A 19394-nucleotide genomic window follows, 5' to 3' on the forward strand; every position below is an offset into this window, starting at 1 on the left:
ACTGTAATTTTGAATATTCTCGATAGTGTACATGAACACTTGGGTAAATAGGAGTGCAGTTGCTGAGTCATAAGGGTATATATACATTTGGTTAGTAGTTGACAGAAGTTTTCTAAAGTAGTTCTACTAGTTTACACTCTGCTGGCAGAGTAAGCAGAGTGTGAGAGTTCTAGCTGCTGTGGTCTTGAGCAATACTGGGTATTGTCCTTTTCATTTTAGTCATTCTGGTAGGTGAACAATAGTAATTTAATCTTAAGTTTCCATGATGTCTAATGAAGGTGCTCACTTTTTCATATTTTTATTGGCCATTTAGATATATATCTTCTTTTGTGACTAGTATGTTCACTTCATTTTGTTTTCTTCTAATGGGCTGCCTGCTTTTTTCTTGTTAATATGCATTCCATATAATCAGATGAGTGTTTTGTCCATGAGATGCATTATAAATATTAGCTCTAAAACTATGGCTTGCCTTTTCACTTTCTTTTTTAAAAATTTTATTTTAGAGACAGGGTCTTGCTCTGACGCCCAGGCTGGAGTGCAGTGGTGCGATCATAGGTCACTGTAACTCAAACTTTTGGGCTCAAGTGATCCTCTCATTTTCACCTCTTGAGTAGGTTGGACTACAGGCATGTACCACTAGGGCCGACCCATTCTTTTATTTTTTTGTAGAGATGGTGTCTCGCCCAGACTGGTCAGGAACTCCTGGCCTTAAGTGATCCTCCTGCCTTGGCTTCCCAAAGCACTAGGATTACAGGCATGAGCCACCACACCAGGCCTACACTTTCTTAATGTTTTAAAAAATCAATAATATTTTAACGGTTTCCCATTTACCTTTTTTTCCCTTTCCTTTATGAGTAGTGCCTTTTGTGTCACGTTTAAGAAATCTTTACTTACCATAAGGCCATAAAGATATTCTTCTATGCCTTCTTCTATAAGAACTCTTTTTTTTTTTTTTTTTTTAACCCTTCATGTTTTAGACCTGTTATCCATTTGGTGTTTATTTTTGTGTTTGGTTTGAGGTGTAGGGGTCAGGATTTGTTATTTTCCAGATGGATATTTAGTTGTCCCAGTACAATTTATTGCAAAAACCATCCTTTCCTCATTATATGACAGGGTTGCCTTTATCATGAGTCGAGTAACCATATGTGTGTGAAACTGTTTCTAAATTCTCTGTTTTGTTCCATTTGATTATTTGTATATCCTTGCTTAATTCTATACTGTTTTAATTACTATGATACCTGGTAGTGTAGTTCTGCACCATTTTTTTTTTTCCAGAACCAGCTGACTATTCTTGCCCTTTTTCAGAATATCCAAATGAAACCAAGTGTCAGTGTTCACTTAAGAAAACAAAAAACCTACTGGAATTTAGATATTTTTTTTCCACTGGGTGTAGGGATCTATTTAGGGAGAATTGAAATCTTTACAGTGTCAAGTCTTGTAATCTATGAACATGTTTATATTTCGTTTGGTTTTCATTAATTCTCTCCATAATGGCTGATAGTTTTCAAAATAAGTCTTCTACATTTTTTGTTACATTTATTAGTAGATATTTGATTTTCTAAAGCATTATTACATTTCTTCTCAAATTTTATTTTCTGCATATTTGCTGCTAAGTATATAAAAGTATACTTAAGAATTGCTAGATGACATGGTAACTCTTAAGTTTAATATTTTGGGAAATGCCAGACTGCCAAAGTGGCTGCACCATTTTGCATTCTGCCAGCCATGTGTCAGCATTCTAGGTTTTCCACGTCCTAGCCAACACTTGTTATTGTCTTTTTTTTTTTTTTCTGTGTAAGACGGAGTCTCGCTGTGTCACCCAGGCTGGAGTGCAGTGGCACGATGTCGGCTCACTGCAAGCTCCGCCTCCCGGGTTCATGCCATTCTTCTGCCTCAGCCTCCTGAGTAGCTGGGATTACAGGTGCCTGCCACCACGCCCAGCTAATTTTTTTGTATTTTTATTAGAGACGGGGTTTCACTGTGTCAGCCAGGATGGTCTCGATCTCCTGACCTCGTGATCTGCCCACCTCGGCCTCCCAAAGTGTTGGGATCACAGGCGTGAGCCACTGCCTCCGGCCCTGTCTTTTTTATTGTAGCCATCCTGATGGGTATAAACTGGTATCTTGTAGTTTTAGTTTGCATTTCTCTGATGGCTAATGATGCCGAACATCTTTTCATGTGTTTATTGGACATTTGTATATCTCCCTTGGAAAAATGTCTATTCAAATCCTTTGCATAATTTTTAATTGTTTTTTAGTTGTATCATCATTTTGAAAACTGTTTTTATTGGTTGTAGAGTTCTAGATTGGCAGTTTTATTCTCTTAGTACTTTGAAGCAGTTGTCTTCCAGCTTCCATTCATTTCTGTTAAGAGGCCAGCTTTTGATCTTAAAAAAAATTTTTTTTAAAGATAATGTGTCTTTTTTTTCTTTTGTTGCTTTAAAGCCTTTTGCTTTTCCTTTGTTAATATACATTTTTACTGTGATGGACCCACAAGGGGCATGTGTCTTCAGATATTGCTTGTGTCCCGTTTTTTTCCTTCTCTGGGATTCTAGTTACATATAACTGTTTTGTGTCCCATACGTTTCTTATGTATTTTGTCCTCCTGTATTTTTTACTCTTTTTTTGTCTGTACTTCAGTTTGAATGTTTTCTAGTTATTTTCTAGCAATCTAGTTTCTAGTAAGCCTTTCTCCTGCTTTTTAAAATTAACTGATAAAACAGCCTAGTATGTTCTTAATTTCTGATAATATAGTTTCAATTCTAGAATTTCTTTTTGATTTTTCATTTTTATGTGAAATGGCCCATCTTTTCATGCATTTTCTCCATTTTTAAACTTTTTTTTTTAAATATTAGCCATAGTTATCTTTAAGTTCATATCTGCTAATAGCTATATCTGGATTACCTGTAGGTCCATGTCTGATCTCTTTTTCTCTTTGTTCTCAATTATATGATGCAGTCTTTTGACATGTCTGGTGGTTTTTTAATGAGCCTTCAGACCTTGTATGTGAAAGATATTATAGAATCTTAGCATCTCCAGTCTTCCTGCTTCAGCAGCTTTCTGATGTCTTTAAAAAGGTATTTGTTGTATTTCATCCTGTTTCACTAGTTGATTTCAGTGGGTTCGTTGGAGTTCCGACAACTACTCCCTCTAACCTGAAAGCAGACATCCTCATATACTTAAAAAAAAAGAAAGAGCAGTTTAAAAATAAAAGTTTTTTCCAAAGGTTCCAAAGGTAGAATACAGAGAACGATACTTCAAGGATTGCTATATTCATTATCCAGAAGTAACATATGTCAGTGCTGACACATTTGTTATATGTATTTTTATTTTTATTCGTAAAGTGAAAAAAATTAGAGATTTACTGTCCTCTTTATAATTTTTCCTGGTCTCTTCCTACTTTCCTTCTCATAACCACTAATCATGAATTTGCATTGTGTTTTCTTTATTTTTTTAAACAGGTATTACTTAATATTGTTTCAACATGGGTTTAAAGTTTTACATAATGACGTTTTCATTTGCACTTGCTTTTTCACTCAGTGTAGTGTTTTGAGATCCATCTGCTCTTATTCAGTACAGCTAGTTGTAGGAATAAATATTCTTAATTCATCAGTACTTCTATCAAAGAACAATTATGTTGTTTCTAATTTTTTACTGTTATAAATGGTGTTGCAGTATGCATCTGTTGACCTGTCTCATTATACATGGGTAAAAGTTGCTCTGTAATAAATACTTTCAGAAGGAATTGCTAGGCTGAGTATGTCCATCATCAGCTTTACCATGTTTTCAAGTTGCTTTCCAAAGTGATTGTACTAGCTACACTGCAGTAAGTTTGTATGAGAATTCCTATTTGCCCATATACTTTGCCTTTCCTTCTTTCTGTCTTGTCTGCCTTTCTTTTCTCTCTATTTTTTCTGTCTTTGTCCCTTTTTAAATTTTATTTTATTCTTTTTTCTGGTCTTAGGAAAGTGAAATGCAACCAGTTTTTGTGGTCTGCTTATTTTGTGCTGGGTTGTTGGTTTTGATTTTCTTCTCTTAGAAGTTCTTTACATATTCTGGATATTAATTCTATATGTATTGTCTCTGTTTCAGATAGTATCTTTCAGTCTTTACCAAAACATTTTGTAAACACTTTTATGACAGGGCTTATCATAGTGGTGTATATTGCCCTTATTTCAGTAGATTGTGAGCCTTTTTAAGTGTGTTAAGACTTGCTTTATTTCCTAAATCAAGACTGGTTTTTTAAATGTTCCGAATGGAGTTGGGTAAATATGTATTATTTGATTGTTGGATGCATGTGTCTCCATATATCTTTCAGATAACTCTCATTGTTGTGTTGTAACCTTCTGTATTTTTTGTGACTTTTTGTTTTTCGTTCACTGAGACCTATCAATAATTGTACTTACCACAGTGGTGGATTTGTCAATTTCTCTGTATATTTTATTGATTTAATAATACTGTTTTATACATTTGGGGACTATTTCATTAGGCTTGCACATATTTAGAGGTGATGTACCTTCTTGGCAAATTTTGCAATACATATTGACCATCTTTATCCTTAGTAAGGCATATTTGTCTTAAGTCTACCTTACCTCACCTTGATATAACTACACATTTCTTCCTTTCCTTTTCTTTTTTCTTTTCCTTCCTTCCTCCCCCTCTCCCTCCTTCACTCCCTTTCTCTTATCCCCTCTTCTTTCTTTTCTTTTTTTTTTGAGACAGGGTCTTGCTCTGTCACCCAGGCCGGAGTGCATTGGCATGATCATGGCTCACTGCAGCCTTGACCTCCTGTGCTCAAGCAATCCTCCTGCTTCAGCCTCCAGAGTAACTGGGACTACAGGTGGGCGCACCATGCCTGGCTAATTTTTGTACTTTTTGCAGAGGTGAGGTCTCATCATGTTGCCCAGACTGGTCTCGAACTCCTGAGCTCAAGTGATCCTCCCGCCTGGCCCTCCCAAAGTGCTGGGATTACAGTGTGAGCCACGACGCCGAGCCAGGGTTTTCTTGTAGGTCTGAAACTCTGTGTTAACTTTCAACCTTACTGTTTCCTTATGTTTTAGGTATGTCTTTTATAGATAGTATAAAAGGCTGAATATTGGTTTTTTATCTAGTTTGATACATCTCTTAACTCACCAGTCTAGTTGATTTTTATTCCCTGTGATCTTGTATATATTTGTACTAGTTTACATGATCCTAGTTGATCATATAAATTTGTTAGAGGGCCCCAGCCATCAAAAAGTCATAGTATCCGCAAAGAACTCTGACTGCAGCTCCACACAGAGCCCCCCAGGGAAAAGAACATTGGAAGAAGATACTTTCTCTACCTGGTAATCCACCAAACTTGGAGGTTCTGAGTAAGAATGGTTGAGAAGTCACACTGCCAGAGGTTAGTCAGTTTCTACCTGATGTCTTCAACTCCTGTTTCCAGCACAGCTTTTGTACTGCCCAGGTTTTATTGTAGAGGGCGTCTGTCTGCATCAGCATGCCTGCCAATTCTCTTGTGATATAGCGGGCATTGAGTGTTCCAAGCAGCGGAGGTGAGAAGCAGAAGCTGAACCCAAACTGCTGTTTTAAAAATTTGTCTTCTTGGCCGGGCCTGTTGGCTCACACTTGTAATCCCAGCACTTTGGGAGGCTGAGGCGGGCGGATCACAAGGTCAGGAGATCGAGACCATCCTGGCTAACAAGGTGAAACCCCGTCTCTACTAAAAAAATACAAAAAATTAGCCAGGCGTGGTGGCGGATGCCTGTAATCCCAGCTACTCAGGAGGCTGAGGCCGGAGAACGGCATGAACCCGGGAGGCGGAGCTTGCAGTAAGCTGAGATCGTGCCACTTGCACTCCAGCCTGGGCGACAGAGCGAGACTCTGTCTTAAAAATTTGTCTCCTCATAATCCCACTGGCCGATTTCTTCTCCAGGCTCCAAGCCTCCACATCCCTGACCCCATTCATTTTCCAGCATACCCGCTGGGGTTTCTCACTTTTTCTTCATTATTCCTTTACAGATTTATTCAACAAATTTTTTGTAGCACCGACTCACTGCCACACAGTAGCTTTGTTGTAGAAGCTGAGCGTGCAGCATTGGACTTTTTTCAACTTATATTCTACTCAGATGACGTTTTTGTTTTTGTTTCCAGCGAGTAATGCTTGTTAGTTTTTTTGCCCCTAACAACGGCTTGTAGGTGTTGTACTTCCTGAGTTTTTTTATGTTTGAAAATGTTTATTGTCTTTATACTTGAAGTCTAACTTGGCTAGGTCTGACGTTCTAGGTATAGGCCCTATTTCTTTTCCCCAGAACATCGTAGAGATTTGGTCTTCTGACTTTGAATGTTGCCAGAATTCTAACACCAGACTGAGTTTTTTCCCTTCTTAAAAGTGACTCACTTCCTTCCTTGGTGTACATGGTATTCTTTCTTTGACCTTGACATTCAGTAACTTAATCTGAATGTGCCATGAATTTCATTATTCCTTATCACTTTTTAAAGAGATTGTATGCATTTCTGTATTTTATTTTTTAATAAATATTTTTCCTTTGCTGAATGCTCTGGGCTTTTTTGGTATCTTCATTATCTGTCAACAATACAAACAACGTTTTTCTATTCATTTTAGTTTTCTGTTTTGATTCTTTGATTTTTATTATTGTGCTAAAAATCTCTGTTATGATTTGATTTTTTTTCTCTTCTCATTCATTTCTGAGCCATACCAGCTCACATTTTAGATCTGTTATCTTTGACAGTTTTGGCAATTATATTAAGTATGAGTTAACAGAAATAGCTTTCCTATAAAATTATTTTCTTTATTTGTTTTGGTTTCACCTTCCCTGGCATTCTACATTTAGAACAAGATTCTTCACTTATTTCATGGGCTTCTGATACTTGTGAATCTTGTAGCACTAATCAGAGGATCCTGTCAGAGGACACTGCCACTTTTGTGAAGAACTCAGTGTGAATTCTCTGAATCCACTTTCATTTTCATCTAAATTTCACCAAATCTGGCAGATGAAAATTTGTAGTTAGGGATTCTTACTTTCCTTGAAGAAAACCCAGTCTCTTTTTTATTATGTATGTATGTATATGTATGTATGTGTCCATGTTTTTAGAGGAGTAGAGAGGAGTAAACATGACTTTATTCTCTTTTGAATTGAAAACTAACTTTTGTGATTTCTTTTGAAGTTAATATAAAGAATTTACATCATTTTAATGTAATTAAAATCATCAGTTTAAAAATACTGTCTTAGAATAATAAAGTTGAATCTTGAGTTTTAATTATGTAGTTAGTATTCTGTAGCCTAATTTTAGATTACGTTACCTCTTTCATATCAAATTTATGAACTAAAACGTGGCTATACTGTAAAATTACTAATTAACACTGTACTAATTAGTTGGCTTTTACTGATTTTTCACTTTTAGATGTCTTAGAAAGCTAGTATGTAGAAGGAAAATCTCTGTATGACAACCAAAAACTTACTTTGAACTGAAAACACTAAAATCAAGGCAAAATGTACTCTTAACAGTTTGTTTTCTTGCTTTATGGCTTGTTATATTTTGTTACAATCTAATCTTCTAGGCATATACTCTTGTCATAAGTGATAGTATTTTTCATTCCTTTCCTTATTGCTTTCCTCCATTGTATTCTATTTTGTTTTTGTTTGTTCCCAAATCTATTTGTAAAAACAAGTACATCAACAGATGTGGAGGTTTTTCTACTTGTAATTTGTGCTTTACATTGAGAATTTTTTTTTTTTTTTTTTTTTTTTTTTTTTTTTTTTTGAGATGGAGTCTCGCTCTGTTGCCCAGGCTGGAGTGCAATGGTGTGATCTCGGCTCACTGCAAGCTCTGCCTCCTGGGTTCACGCCATTCTCCTGCCTCAGCCTCCCAAGTAGCTGGGACTACAGGCGCCCACCACCACACCCTTCTAATTTTTTGTGTTTTTAGTAGAGACGGGGTTTCGTAGTGTTAGCCAGGATGGTCTCCATCTCCTGACCTCATGATTCGTCCGCCTCAGCCTCTCAAAGTGCTGGGATTACAGGCGTGAGCCACCGCGCCCTGCCGAGAATTTTAAAGTATCAAATATAGACCAGTATTCAAAGATAATTCATAAAAGGTGATTTGGGTATATGGCACAATTTACATGTAAATATGTATCATGAACAGACTAGATTGTACTGGCTAGTTAAATTTTCTTGTTAAATGAATATTTAAAGAACCTTCTCAACTCTATTTTCATTCAATTTACTAGCTAACAGAATATTCGAGCGGTCATATAATACGTGGAGTATTGTGCTTTGTGCACTTGAGAAATACAGAGAAAACATAAGGTTTGAGACTATTAAAGAGATTAGATCTACATAAAATTAAGAGTGATTAAGGTGATTAAATGCTAAGATGTGTAGATGTTAAATGCATTTGGTGTTACTATAGGGAGAAAACAGATACTCTCCTTAAATTTAGTGAAAACCATTCAACTACTATACTACTGTTTAATCTTATCATGCTACATAGGAAATAGACTGAAAACATACAGAAACGTCTTTGAATTGTACATGTGAAATGAATTTTGTTGTTGTTTTGCTTTTACATGTACATATTATATCTGTAATGAAAGAGGATATTAAAGTCATGCCCGTGAAAAAAATTTCTAGTGGCAGTGATTGCTTTTCATGACACTGGAGATCCGCTACTTCTTTAATAGCTACTGCTATAACTGATTTTAAGTCTAGGCCAATAGTTAAGGTTTATAGGAAGAAAGTCATATGCTAGGTATCTATGGGGAAAATTGTTGAACTTTATGTTGTTGCACAATTCCAAAGATTATTCAAAAGTATATTCTGACTGACCTTTCAAAAACTGTTTTTTAAATAGACTTTATGTTTTAGAGAAGTTTTAGGTTCACAACAGCATTGAGCAGAAAGTACAGATAGTTCCCTCGCACTCCTTTCCCATCCCTTATTAGAAGAAGAGGGATCAAGGGTAACTCTTGCTCACCCCAAGGAGGGTTGTTGGGTGGTATAATTTTTGTATGGCATGAGCTTCAAAATATTTGAAGTTTTTGAAGGGGAGGGAAAGAAAAGTAGTGTCGAAGAGAGAATACAGAGCATAAAAAGACATCTCTTTTAGGGCTTTCAGTCAGTATAAAGGATGTAAATAAAAATTTTTCTGGGGGGGGGCGGTGTCTGTTAAGAGAGGATTTCAGGTAACAGGTTTCAGTTAAAGAAAGAAACAGTTAAAGAAGAATTTGAGGACTTTGGGGAATTTGCTGATTCCAGACTGTGAATTTCAGTGGGTACAATAGAGAAGGGCTTGAGAGGGAGGAGAAATACTTTAGATTAGTGGATGTATTTAGTTGTTTAGGGATTAAAGTCTGGCTGATGTTACATTACCTGGCTGGGATTTGGGGTTTCTGAGGGTAACAATTTTAACTGAATGATAAGGGAACACTGATCAACTGTTCTTTCTGCAGTTCTTCACCCTCTGTAGTGGAGTGGTGCCAAGGATAAGGGAATACTTCCCCAGGAGACAGCTCTGTCAGAGAGCTTGCATATACAAAACAAATGTAGGACTGTAGCACAATGGGAGAGGGAAGGCTCATATGGAGGACAAAGCTGGGAACCTTTTCCATCTTTGAAATCTGGCTCAGTATTAAGAAGGAGATTCATCTTCAGATAGCCCATATTCAAGTACTACTAATGCTTTTAATAAAAATATACCTTTTTTATTGTTTAGGTCACTTTTACAAAGAGAAAGTTTGGATTAATGAAGAAAGCCTATGAACTTAGTGTGCTCTGTGACTGTGAAATAGCACTCATCATTTTCAACAGCTCTAACAAACTGTTTCAATATGCTAGCACTGATATGGACAAAGTTCTTCTCAAGTATACAGAATATAATGAACCTCATGAAAGCAGAACCAACTCGGATATTGTTGAGGTAACACATATCTAGTAATACGTGAATTGCAAGTAATACTGAAATATTTTGTTTAATAGCATTAACTGTCAGAATGACTTGTACATCTAAAACATAAATTAGGTATATATGTATCTTTTCTCTGAATCATTTCTTAGAAGAGTGATTGCTGTATGGCGACTCACTTGTGTTATAAACATACTCTATTCATTCAGACAAAGTAAACTATGTTGTTTTACCATGTATACCAGCATAATCTAACATTTCATCTATGATTACTTATTTTGTATGAGCTTTAAAATTAATATTGTAAGAGACTCATTTTTGGACAGTGCGAAGTTACAGTTTTGATATGTCTTAGTCATTTCATTATGTCATTGACAGCTCACAACTTTAAACACTTAAGAAAACAATGACAATTATGTAAATAATATTTGCTTTGTTAATAGTACTTCAGTTGGGGAACAGGAGAAAGTCCTCATTTTCTTTGTTTATCTGCTGCCTATTTGATAGCTCTCATAGTTCTACCAACCTAATTAAGTGAAAAAGAAAAGGATTTATTATTAGAATGATCTTCTCAGAAATAGTGTTTCACAATAAAACCTTCAAAATGGAAACCAGGATGCCTCCCCCTTTTTATCTTCTCTGTTTCAAGATCTTCCATAAGATAACTTTTCCATGTGTATTTCTAATCATATTTTAAATTAGCTTCATAGTTACTTTTGTCTCTTCTGTTTATATTTGGAGGTTTTATATTTATTCAATGGAGGAATTTTTTATTACTTGCAAGATGCATATTTTGGCTTAGTTTGTAATAGAAAAGTATTAGGCATTTCGTTGGTGAAAGTACTGAAACCATGTGAGGATTACGTAGAACAACTAAAAAAGAACAATGGAGTCCTAATCTAGATTGTATTTCTAATATTTAAAATTAAAGATAATTTAGCTGTTTTGTTGTATAAGAATCTAATTTATTTGCCTCCACAAGTTGTTATTGTTCCGAAAATGCATTTTAAATTTCCCCTATACTTCTTTGCCTTAACTGTCCCTCCTTAGGCAGTGATTGGTACCATTACTACACACATAAAAACTATTACTTGTATTTTAAAAACAGCTTTTGTTACTTTTTAGTCATTTCTTCAAATGAGAAGTAAAGGTATAGCATAATTACAGCTAGGACTCATCTCTGTTGCTTGACTTATCCACAGTTTTATTTACGGGGCTCACTGCTGTTAACCTCCCCTGAATTGTATATGAATTTTTTTATTTTGTTTTTGTTGATAACTTTGATTAAACTACATGGTTATATCTTTAGCTAAACCCCTTAATGCAGTTATATTTATGTCATTTATAAATTATTTAACATTTATGTTATTTGTTATCATTTATTTATAACACTGTATAGTAGACCTTTCCCCTGTTACATGTCATGAATACATTTTGTATTGTAATTTTGTAAATTAGGGTATCATTCAGGTAAGCTTTGTTAAGAGACTTCATAACTGGATTTCCTTGAAATGGAGAGTAACCCTGTTGTGTTTAAAATAGCTTCTTATCTTATAAATCTATATGCCTCATCAAAAGTTACACTGCCTCAACTCAAACCAATGGAGCTGACTTTGATAATGTCAGCAAATAAGTATTCTAGCTAATTTCATTATAGAGGCAGCCACCTCCTTAACCCTAACCACTCTGCTCTTTCATTGCAGCAGTTGTTATTCTTGGTCCGTGGAAGCTGAGGGTACTTCACACTGCCTAAAGCTTACTTCCCTAGAGAATACGGAGGATGTAGTCTGATTTAATCCTCATAGAATTTTCAGACTACCTCAATCTTCATCTCTGTTGTGGTCAGCAAAGTGTAAGAGAGCAGATCCCAAACATTTTTTTAAGCAGTCTCGAATATTATAGTCTGTTTCAATATGAAGGAAAACTTTTTGCAGCTCAAGTATATATTGGGATTTTGATGTTTTCTTTTTAATTGCATTTCCTCAAAATAAGTGAAAATGAATCGTGTTAATAGCTCCTTGTGAAGTTCTAAATTATTTAAATACAGTAGATAGAAGACACATTAGATCATTAGGGATTAATTTATTGTGGTAGGATAAATTACAAGGCTTAATTCACACTTCTTGTATAGTAACGTCTTACTGAGTCAACTTTTATTAAGAGAGTGGATGTTAAACTTGTAAGATAGGCCTTTTTTCACATATGAAGATGATGCAGCCTACATCCTCACTAGTAGTGCAATTCACCTATGAGTTCTTTTTGCCAGTGGTGTAATGGCATACGCTGATGCATCTGTACAGTTTGCTGTGGTCCAAATTAAGTTTACAAGATAACAGTAATGAAGTTACTTACATAGAGCTTCCTATGGGTCTTAGTTTTTACAAAGTGCTTTACAAGTGTCTCATTGAAGGATATTTTTGGAATACCATTTTTTCCTTTTTACAGTTTCCTTTCAGGCAGTTGTATTAATGGGAAGCAGGCTTTTTGATGCCCATTTACTCATTTGACAAAGATTGAGGGGCTTCTATGTGCTTTGCAAGTTGATCTTATTTAGAGATTCCTAATTCAGGCCAGAAGAATATTCTTCCTACCCATATTTTTATAAACCATTGAGATACGCTTTTACCAACTGAAGATTTTATGTGTATTTATAAGAACTTTGAACAAGTTGGTAATAAGGTTCTGGACTCCTCAGCCATCTCATGTGGTTGAAAACATCAGGATAAAATAGAGGCATAAACAGTTATAAGTAATCTACTTTAGAGTGATTTCTAAAGTATATGACCAATATACTTAAGAGTTTGTGTCATTATATGACCAATAATGACACAAACTCTGAAAACAACAACTTCCATAAGGACTATAACCTGACTCCACACGTTTCCATTTGCATATATGTTAGTCTTTAAAATCAGCAGGATTTTACTTTCCCTATATTACTGAAATATGCTTTGACAAAGTCTTGAGTATATTAACGTGGTGTCTTCATTAGATGTATCCCTCTTCTATTGTATCCAATATACAAGCCCTTTGAGGATGTACTTGAAGATGTGCTGTTAACCACACCTGTGTAGTCTGTAGTACAAGGATGCACATGTATTAGGTCTGTGGAGTTAGGTATAGTGTGTTTTGTGGGAGTGCCATAAGATTAATATAATGTATTAAAAGTAGTTGGTATTTGAATATTGTTGATTATAAGTAGAAATGGTGCTCTTATTTTTCTGTTTCAATTTTATTTAGAAACTTAAATCCATCTGTCTTTGTTCTGTCTCATTTTATATTAATTATGTTTTTAAACTAGTTCTTAAATTTAAAATTTTAATCAATTTTTTAAACTTTGGTTAGAGTTGATAAAATTTTAAAAATTATTTCTATACAGGTTTATTTTTTTAATTTGTACTTACATATTTTAAATTGCATTTAGGTATTTTAAATTAAGATCTGCAGTGTCTTGAGGATGTATATATCCCCTACATTAAGAAAGCTGAATATATGATAAAGCAAACTTACACATTAGTAAATTAAGAGATTACCATTAGGGTAAGATTCATAAGAGACTTCATAACTCAGTTTCTTTGAAATGAAGAATATCATTGCTGTGTTTAAAATGTTTCCACACTGCTTTTCAGTAGTATATTTCTTACAAAACATGAGTTTTATAACTTTATTTCCCATATTTCATTAGGTGACATTCCACAAAGAATGTTGTCAAAGACACACATTTTATCTTTTCAAGTTCTTAAGCATTGATAAAAAAATAGGTGGCAGACTTCTGTTTGGTCCTATAAAATGTAGTAATTTAATTTAAATGTATGAAGAAAATGTTATAACTCCTCAATTTTCTTTTCAGTAAAATTAAGATTAAAAATTATGAACTATATTATATAATTTTACAGGAATATTAGCTATGTCCTAGAGTGTAGGAAACTACAGATGGAAATTACCAACACAAGCAGTTGCCGTTGTTCATACACATGTATATGTGTGTAATTTGAATTTATACTAAATAAAAGCCCAGAACCAATAGAGGCTTTGGGATTCTGCATCAAAAGAACAATTATGCTAAAAGGCAACAAATGAGGATTCTAGCAGGTGATACCTAAAAAACACCTGAGAATACTTTTGTATCCATGTTTTTTCCTGTCGTTTGGCAGAAATATTGAAAATACTAAATATTTCTGCTTATAATTTTTTAAAAATAGCCGTGACTTGATAACATTCTGAAATCATTTGTGTGGCAATTCAGATTATTGTGCTGTCATTTAAGGGTGTAAATAAAAGGGTCATGGCCATTTATCTCTCTTGTTAATATCTGGTGCACTATTCCCAAAGAGAGGAGTTTTTCACCACAGGAATACTACAGTACTTAAAAAAAATTCTTCTCGCACTATCTCATTTAAGCTTCATATCCAAGGTAAGCTTTTTCAGAAGCAGAAATTGGGATGCACATTAAAATGACTTGCCCAGAGTCATGTAGCAATTTAGTGGCAGAACCAGGATTAGGACCCAGGTCTGTGACATTAACCTTTCCCCTTGCTCCCTAGTTTACTACATCCAGTGGAGCTCTGGAACATTTTACCATAAATAGATAAGATTTTATACATACACCAATAATGTATAATATATAGCAATCATTAATAAGTTTTCCTCAATAATGAACAGAAAATTAGTGAGGATAATAGCAGCAAGAATAATAGATATTATTAAGCACTTAACATGGTCTAGTAAAGACTTTATTTGAATTATCTTATTGAATTCTTACTGTTGCCCGTATTTCACATTGAGGCAATGGAGGCACAGTGATAAATGAAGTCAGATGTTGATAATTTGGATTCTGAAGAAAGAGAAAATCTGTTTATTTGAGTCTTAAAAATCCCTTCCTATTTTCAAATTACAAAAAAATTTGGAAGTAACATCTAAAAGAAAGGAACATAGGGAATCAGTATAAGATCCATCTGTCAATTAGAAAATAAAAGCAGATGGTAGTGAAAGTGATTATACTTGAGAGCACATTATTTAAAATCACTGGTCCTCAAAATGTGTAGTGCCCTGACCAGCAGCATCAGCATCCCCAGAGACTTCGTAGAAATGCAAGTTCTTGGTCCCACCTTAGACCTACTGAATCTGCAGCTTTCGAGATGAAGCCGAAGCAGTCATGAATTAATTTGAATTAACTTGCCTTAAGTGCAGTTATAGACTAAAAGTTTCCAGTTAACAGTTTCTTGGGAGTGGTTATCCAGCTTTTTAAACATTTTTATCCCCAAGAATATCCCCTGAAATAATTTCAAACAGTGAGCAAGCACAAACTGTAATTTTTAAAACCCTCTAAAAAGTAATTCAAACTAGTATGCAGTATTGGTGTGAATTGCACCTAAGGAATACATTTCTAATGGGTTACATTTCAGTTCGATTCTACATGGTTATAAGAGCTTGTGTGAGTGCAGTTTCTTTGAGGGGTGCTTCTTTGAGAGGTGTGGTGGGGATGAGTCGGAGGTGGAATCTGGCTCCTCAGATGAACAAAAAAGAAAGTTAAATGACTTATCTCGGGCACAGCTGGCTTGAGCAACTGAACTGGAAACAAGATGCAGGACCCCAACGCAGACACTGAGTGGAATGACATCTTACGCAAAAAGGGTATCTTACCCCCCAAGGAAAGTCTGAAAGAATTGGAAGAGGAGGCAGAAGAGGAGCAGCGCATCCTCCAGCAGTCAGTGGTGAAAACATGAAGATATGACTTTGAAAGAGCTGGAGGATCATGAAGACAAGTTTAATGGGCAGGATGAACGTGCTATTGAAATGTACGGACGGCAGAGACTGGCTGAGTGGAAAGCAACAAAACTGAAGAATAAATTTGGAGAAGTTTTGGAGATCTCAGGGAAGGATTATGTTCAAGAAGTTACCAAAGCTGGCGAGGGCTTGTGGGTCATCTTGCACCTTTACAAACAAGGAATTCCCCTCTGTGCCCTGATAAATCAGCACCTCAGTGGACTTGCCAGGAAGTTTCCTGATGTCAAATTTATCAAAGCCATTTCAACAACTTGCATACCCAATTATCCTGATAGGAATCTGCCCACGATATTTGTTTACCTGGAAGGAGATATCAAGGCTCAGTTTATTGGTCCTCTGGTGTTTGGCGGCATGAACCTGACAGGAGATGAGTTGGAATGGAAATTGTCTGAATCTGGAGCAATTATGACGGACCTGGAGGAAAACCCTAGAAGCTGATTGAAGACGTGTTGCTGTCCTCAGTGAGGCGCTCTGTCCTCATGAGGAGGGACAGCGATTCCGAGAGTGACTGAGGCTACAGCTGCTATCACATGCCGAACTTTCTTGTGACAAATTGGCTGGATTTTTTAAAAAAGGAAAAAGCAAAAACGAATCCTTGTGGTTTTTAGTTTTGTATAAATTATGTTTCAAATCTTTACATTTTGGAAATAATCATTGCTGGAGATTCTGTTAAATATTTTGGAACTCTTTTTTTTAAATTATAGTATTTCCTCTAAAAAAATTAAAACCAGCCCTTTGTATGGCAAAAAAAAAAAAAAAAAAAAAAAAAAAAAAAAAAAAAGACCTATCTCCTAAGATCATCTAGTGCTTGACCTTACAAAACTAGAAGCATGATTATGCTTGGATTTTCTGACAATATCATGATATTCTCAAAGAGGCTGTTTGAGCCAGTCATCGTTTCTCCCCATGTTATAGACGAGGAATGGAACAGACAGGGAGTATTTAAGAGGCTTGCCTAATGTTTTACAGGGCTGCAGTGGAGCAGCAGGGAAAGGGAAAAAATAATGAGACATCTGAAGACAAGACAAAGCTTTCCTCCACCTCCAGTCCCCTGCCCTGCTCTTTTATTCCTAACAGAGCCTGAAGCAGCAGGATGATGATTCACAGGGTGAGGCACACAATCCTCATGGCCCTCCTCCGCTTCCCACATGTCACTGCACCATCACCTCACACAGCAGTCACCATAGCTCTTGTAATTTCAATTTTACTACTTTTATTTTGCTATGTATTTGAATATTATTTTTCATACAATTATTGGTTTTCATTTATGTGCTTTGTGTAAGGGACTACGCGTCTCTAAGTGTGGTTTTTCTTGAGGTCATATTTTTCCCCATTAGAGGTTGATGTCATTGATACACAAATGAGGGTTCATGTGGGGAGGAAAAGATGATAGATATCGCTTGTCTATATAACTGAACTTTTTTCTGTAGTACATTTCTTGTGATTATTGATGGATACCTACCTATGTGTTCTTTTTATGTCGTATGTGTCAGGGATTGAATATTTTATTAATAGTACTTACCATCAGATAAAGTGTTCCTTTTTCTCCAGAAGATATTTGTTGCTTTGGTCAAATTTTTAACCAATAAGAAGAGGAGATAAAGAGGATTGAGAGAGTGGTCAGAGAAAAGTTGCTGTAGAGGTGATGCTATCACCAGAGTTCTTTAAAGCAGCAGTCCCCAACCTTGTTGGCACCAGGGATGGGGGTTGGGGGTGGGAGGAATGTGGACAGGGAGATGGTTTTGAGATGAAATTGTTCCACCTCAGATCATCAGGCATTAGATTCTCATAAGGAATGCGCAACCTAGATCCCTAGGTCGTGCAGTTCGCAGTCGGTTTCATGCTCTTAGGAGAATCTAATGCTACTGCTGATGCGATGGGAGGCTGAGCTCAGGCAATAATGCTCACTTGCCCGCCAGTTACTTCCTGCTGTGCAGCCTGGTTCCTAACAGGGTCTGTGGCCCCAGGGGTTAGGGACCCTTCCTTTAAAGGATATGGTAGGTGGAAAACAAAGGTGCTCTAGGTCAGAGGGGCAGCTTATATGGAAATTAGGAAATGAGACACTGCAGTTAGTGTATGAAGTTGAAATCAGCCAGGTGTCACTGTAGTATACTGTGAAGAGTGGAATAGCTAAGACCTGAGAAGTCAACCAGCTCCTCATGAGCTATATAAGGCCCTTCACTTTACCCTGCAGGTTTGGATAGCCACTGAAAGAGCTGAATAAAACAGCTGCTTAGGTTTCTCCTTGCATTTCCCAAGCAGTAAGTTGTGTTAGAACTGCATGGTAATTTTTTGAAGGGAGTTGAAGAAAAAGGAAGAGAAAAGAGGTAACAATATTGAATGTAATAGTTCTACATTTTAAATGTATTGTACTGATATTTATCATACTATGTACTAGGCATTTTGCTAAACACTGGGAATGTAGTGGTAACTGGCCCTATTGCTGCCTTTTTCCTAGTATGATGATATGCTGGCTATTTTATTATCTTACGGCAGAAGTCCTTTTGTTAGATACACTTCAGTGTCGATTTAAAAAGACCCTTAGAATGCCAACATTTTTATGTTTCTCATCAAATATTAGTCATTAAGCATATAAATATTATAAGATATTATATTGCTATCCAAGCCAGAAGCTCATTTAGGGCAGAAGATACTGGGTGCTTCCCGTGTTTCTCAATGTTCTGTGTCAGCCTGTAAAGTAAGAGGTATATAGTCTAAATGATCTTTCAGTTCTCTTATATATAGATAGCTAATGCAGACATGCAGTTTGGTAAAACCTGGCACTTCAAACACATAATTTAAAATTAAAGAGACAGCCATATAGTTTTCATATTTATTTTGAAGTTATTTTTGTGGCTCTGTTCTCAGAGAGACTAGGGATCTGGATTCTACAGAAAGATACCTTCTTGCATAGATTAGTCATAACTCAACTTTTTAATTTACAATTATGCAATCAGTGCTGTACTGGTAAAAAATTCCAAATGACAGTATGAATTATATTTTAGAAAATGAGACATACCTTATAATTTTCTAGGTTTTTGTTTAGTTGGTTGATTTTCAAATTTCTAACATGTTTCGCTGATTGTGTATGCTAAGGGTATTTTATAAAGAATATCATTATATATTTAGGTAATTGATATGGGATTATGGTTTTTTCCTCAAATAATGTTTCTTGTAGTTCTCATTTTAATTCATTAGCAGTAAAACATGAGAAGGTAAACCTTCCATATTGTTTTTAAAATGTTAGTGATTTTTAAAACTTGGTAAATAGGCACTACATGCTTAAGCCTTCTAGAATAACCCAAAGCTTTATTATGCATGTTGGACTTTATCTCCTGTAATTCAGTGGAGAATATTTTTCTGTCATGCTTTGTTTTTATATAAATTTTCTTTTCAAGTAACTGGTTTATTTTGTGGTAATTTCTGGGCTTAAGTGTTATTTCCAGAATCTATCTCGAAAATCTTAAAAATGTTTATGCTCTGAAAAAAGAACGTAGAAGTAGCAACTAGTATTTGTAGAGGAATTCAAGACATTAGCTTGCTTTTTTTGTGCCACCCATGTTCATATAGGATTATCCCATAATATTATATAATTAAAATATTTTTATTGTAGTTTTCCACATTTATATAGTTGAATTAAGTTTTTAAAAATGGTTTTGTTACTTTGGTTTTGTGCTGTAAGACAGTATAAAATAACGT

The 19394-nt window shown here is 35.5% G+C and overlaps 1 protein-coding gene and 1 pseudogene across 9 annotated transcripts in view; both read left to right on the forward strand.

Annotated features, from left to right (window-relative positions):
* Positions 1-19394, forward strand: part of MEF2A (myocyte enhancer factor 2A) — a 121018-nt gene that overhangs the window by 38343 nt on the left and 63281 nt on the right. For all 8 annotated transcript variants that reach the window (XM_030815078.1, XM_030815081.1, XM_030815079.1 and 5 more), the window contains exon 3: positions 9720-9923. In XM_030815078.1, the coding sequence (XP_030670938.1) occupies positions 9720-9923 (204 nt within the window). The remainder of the gene's footprint in view (positions 1-9719; positions 9924-19394) is intronic.
* LOC115835544 lies at positions 13754-18805 on the forward strand (annotated as a pseudogene). The gene has a single exon (XR_004030612.1). The product of XR_004030612.1 is annotated as a phosducin-like protein 3 pseudogene (transcript).

The sequence above is a fragment of the Nomascus leucogenys genome, chromosome 6 (genome assembly GCF_006542625.1).
Source record: "Nomascus leucogenys isolate Asia chromosome 6, Asia_NLE_v1, whole genome shotgun sequence".
NCBI classification, from domain to species: Eukaryota; Metazoa; Chordata; class Mammalia; order Primates; family Hylobatidae; genus Nomascus; species Nomascus leucogenys.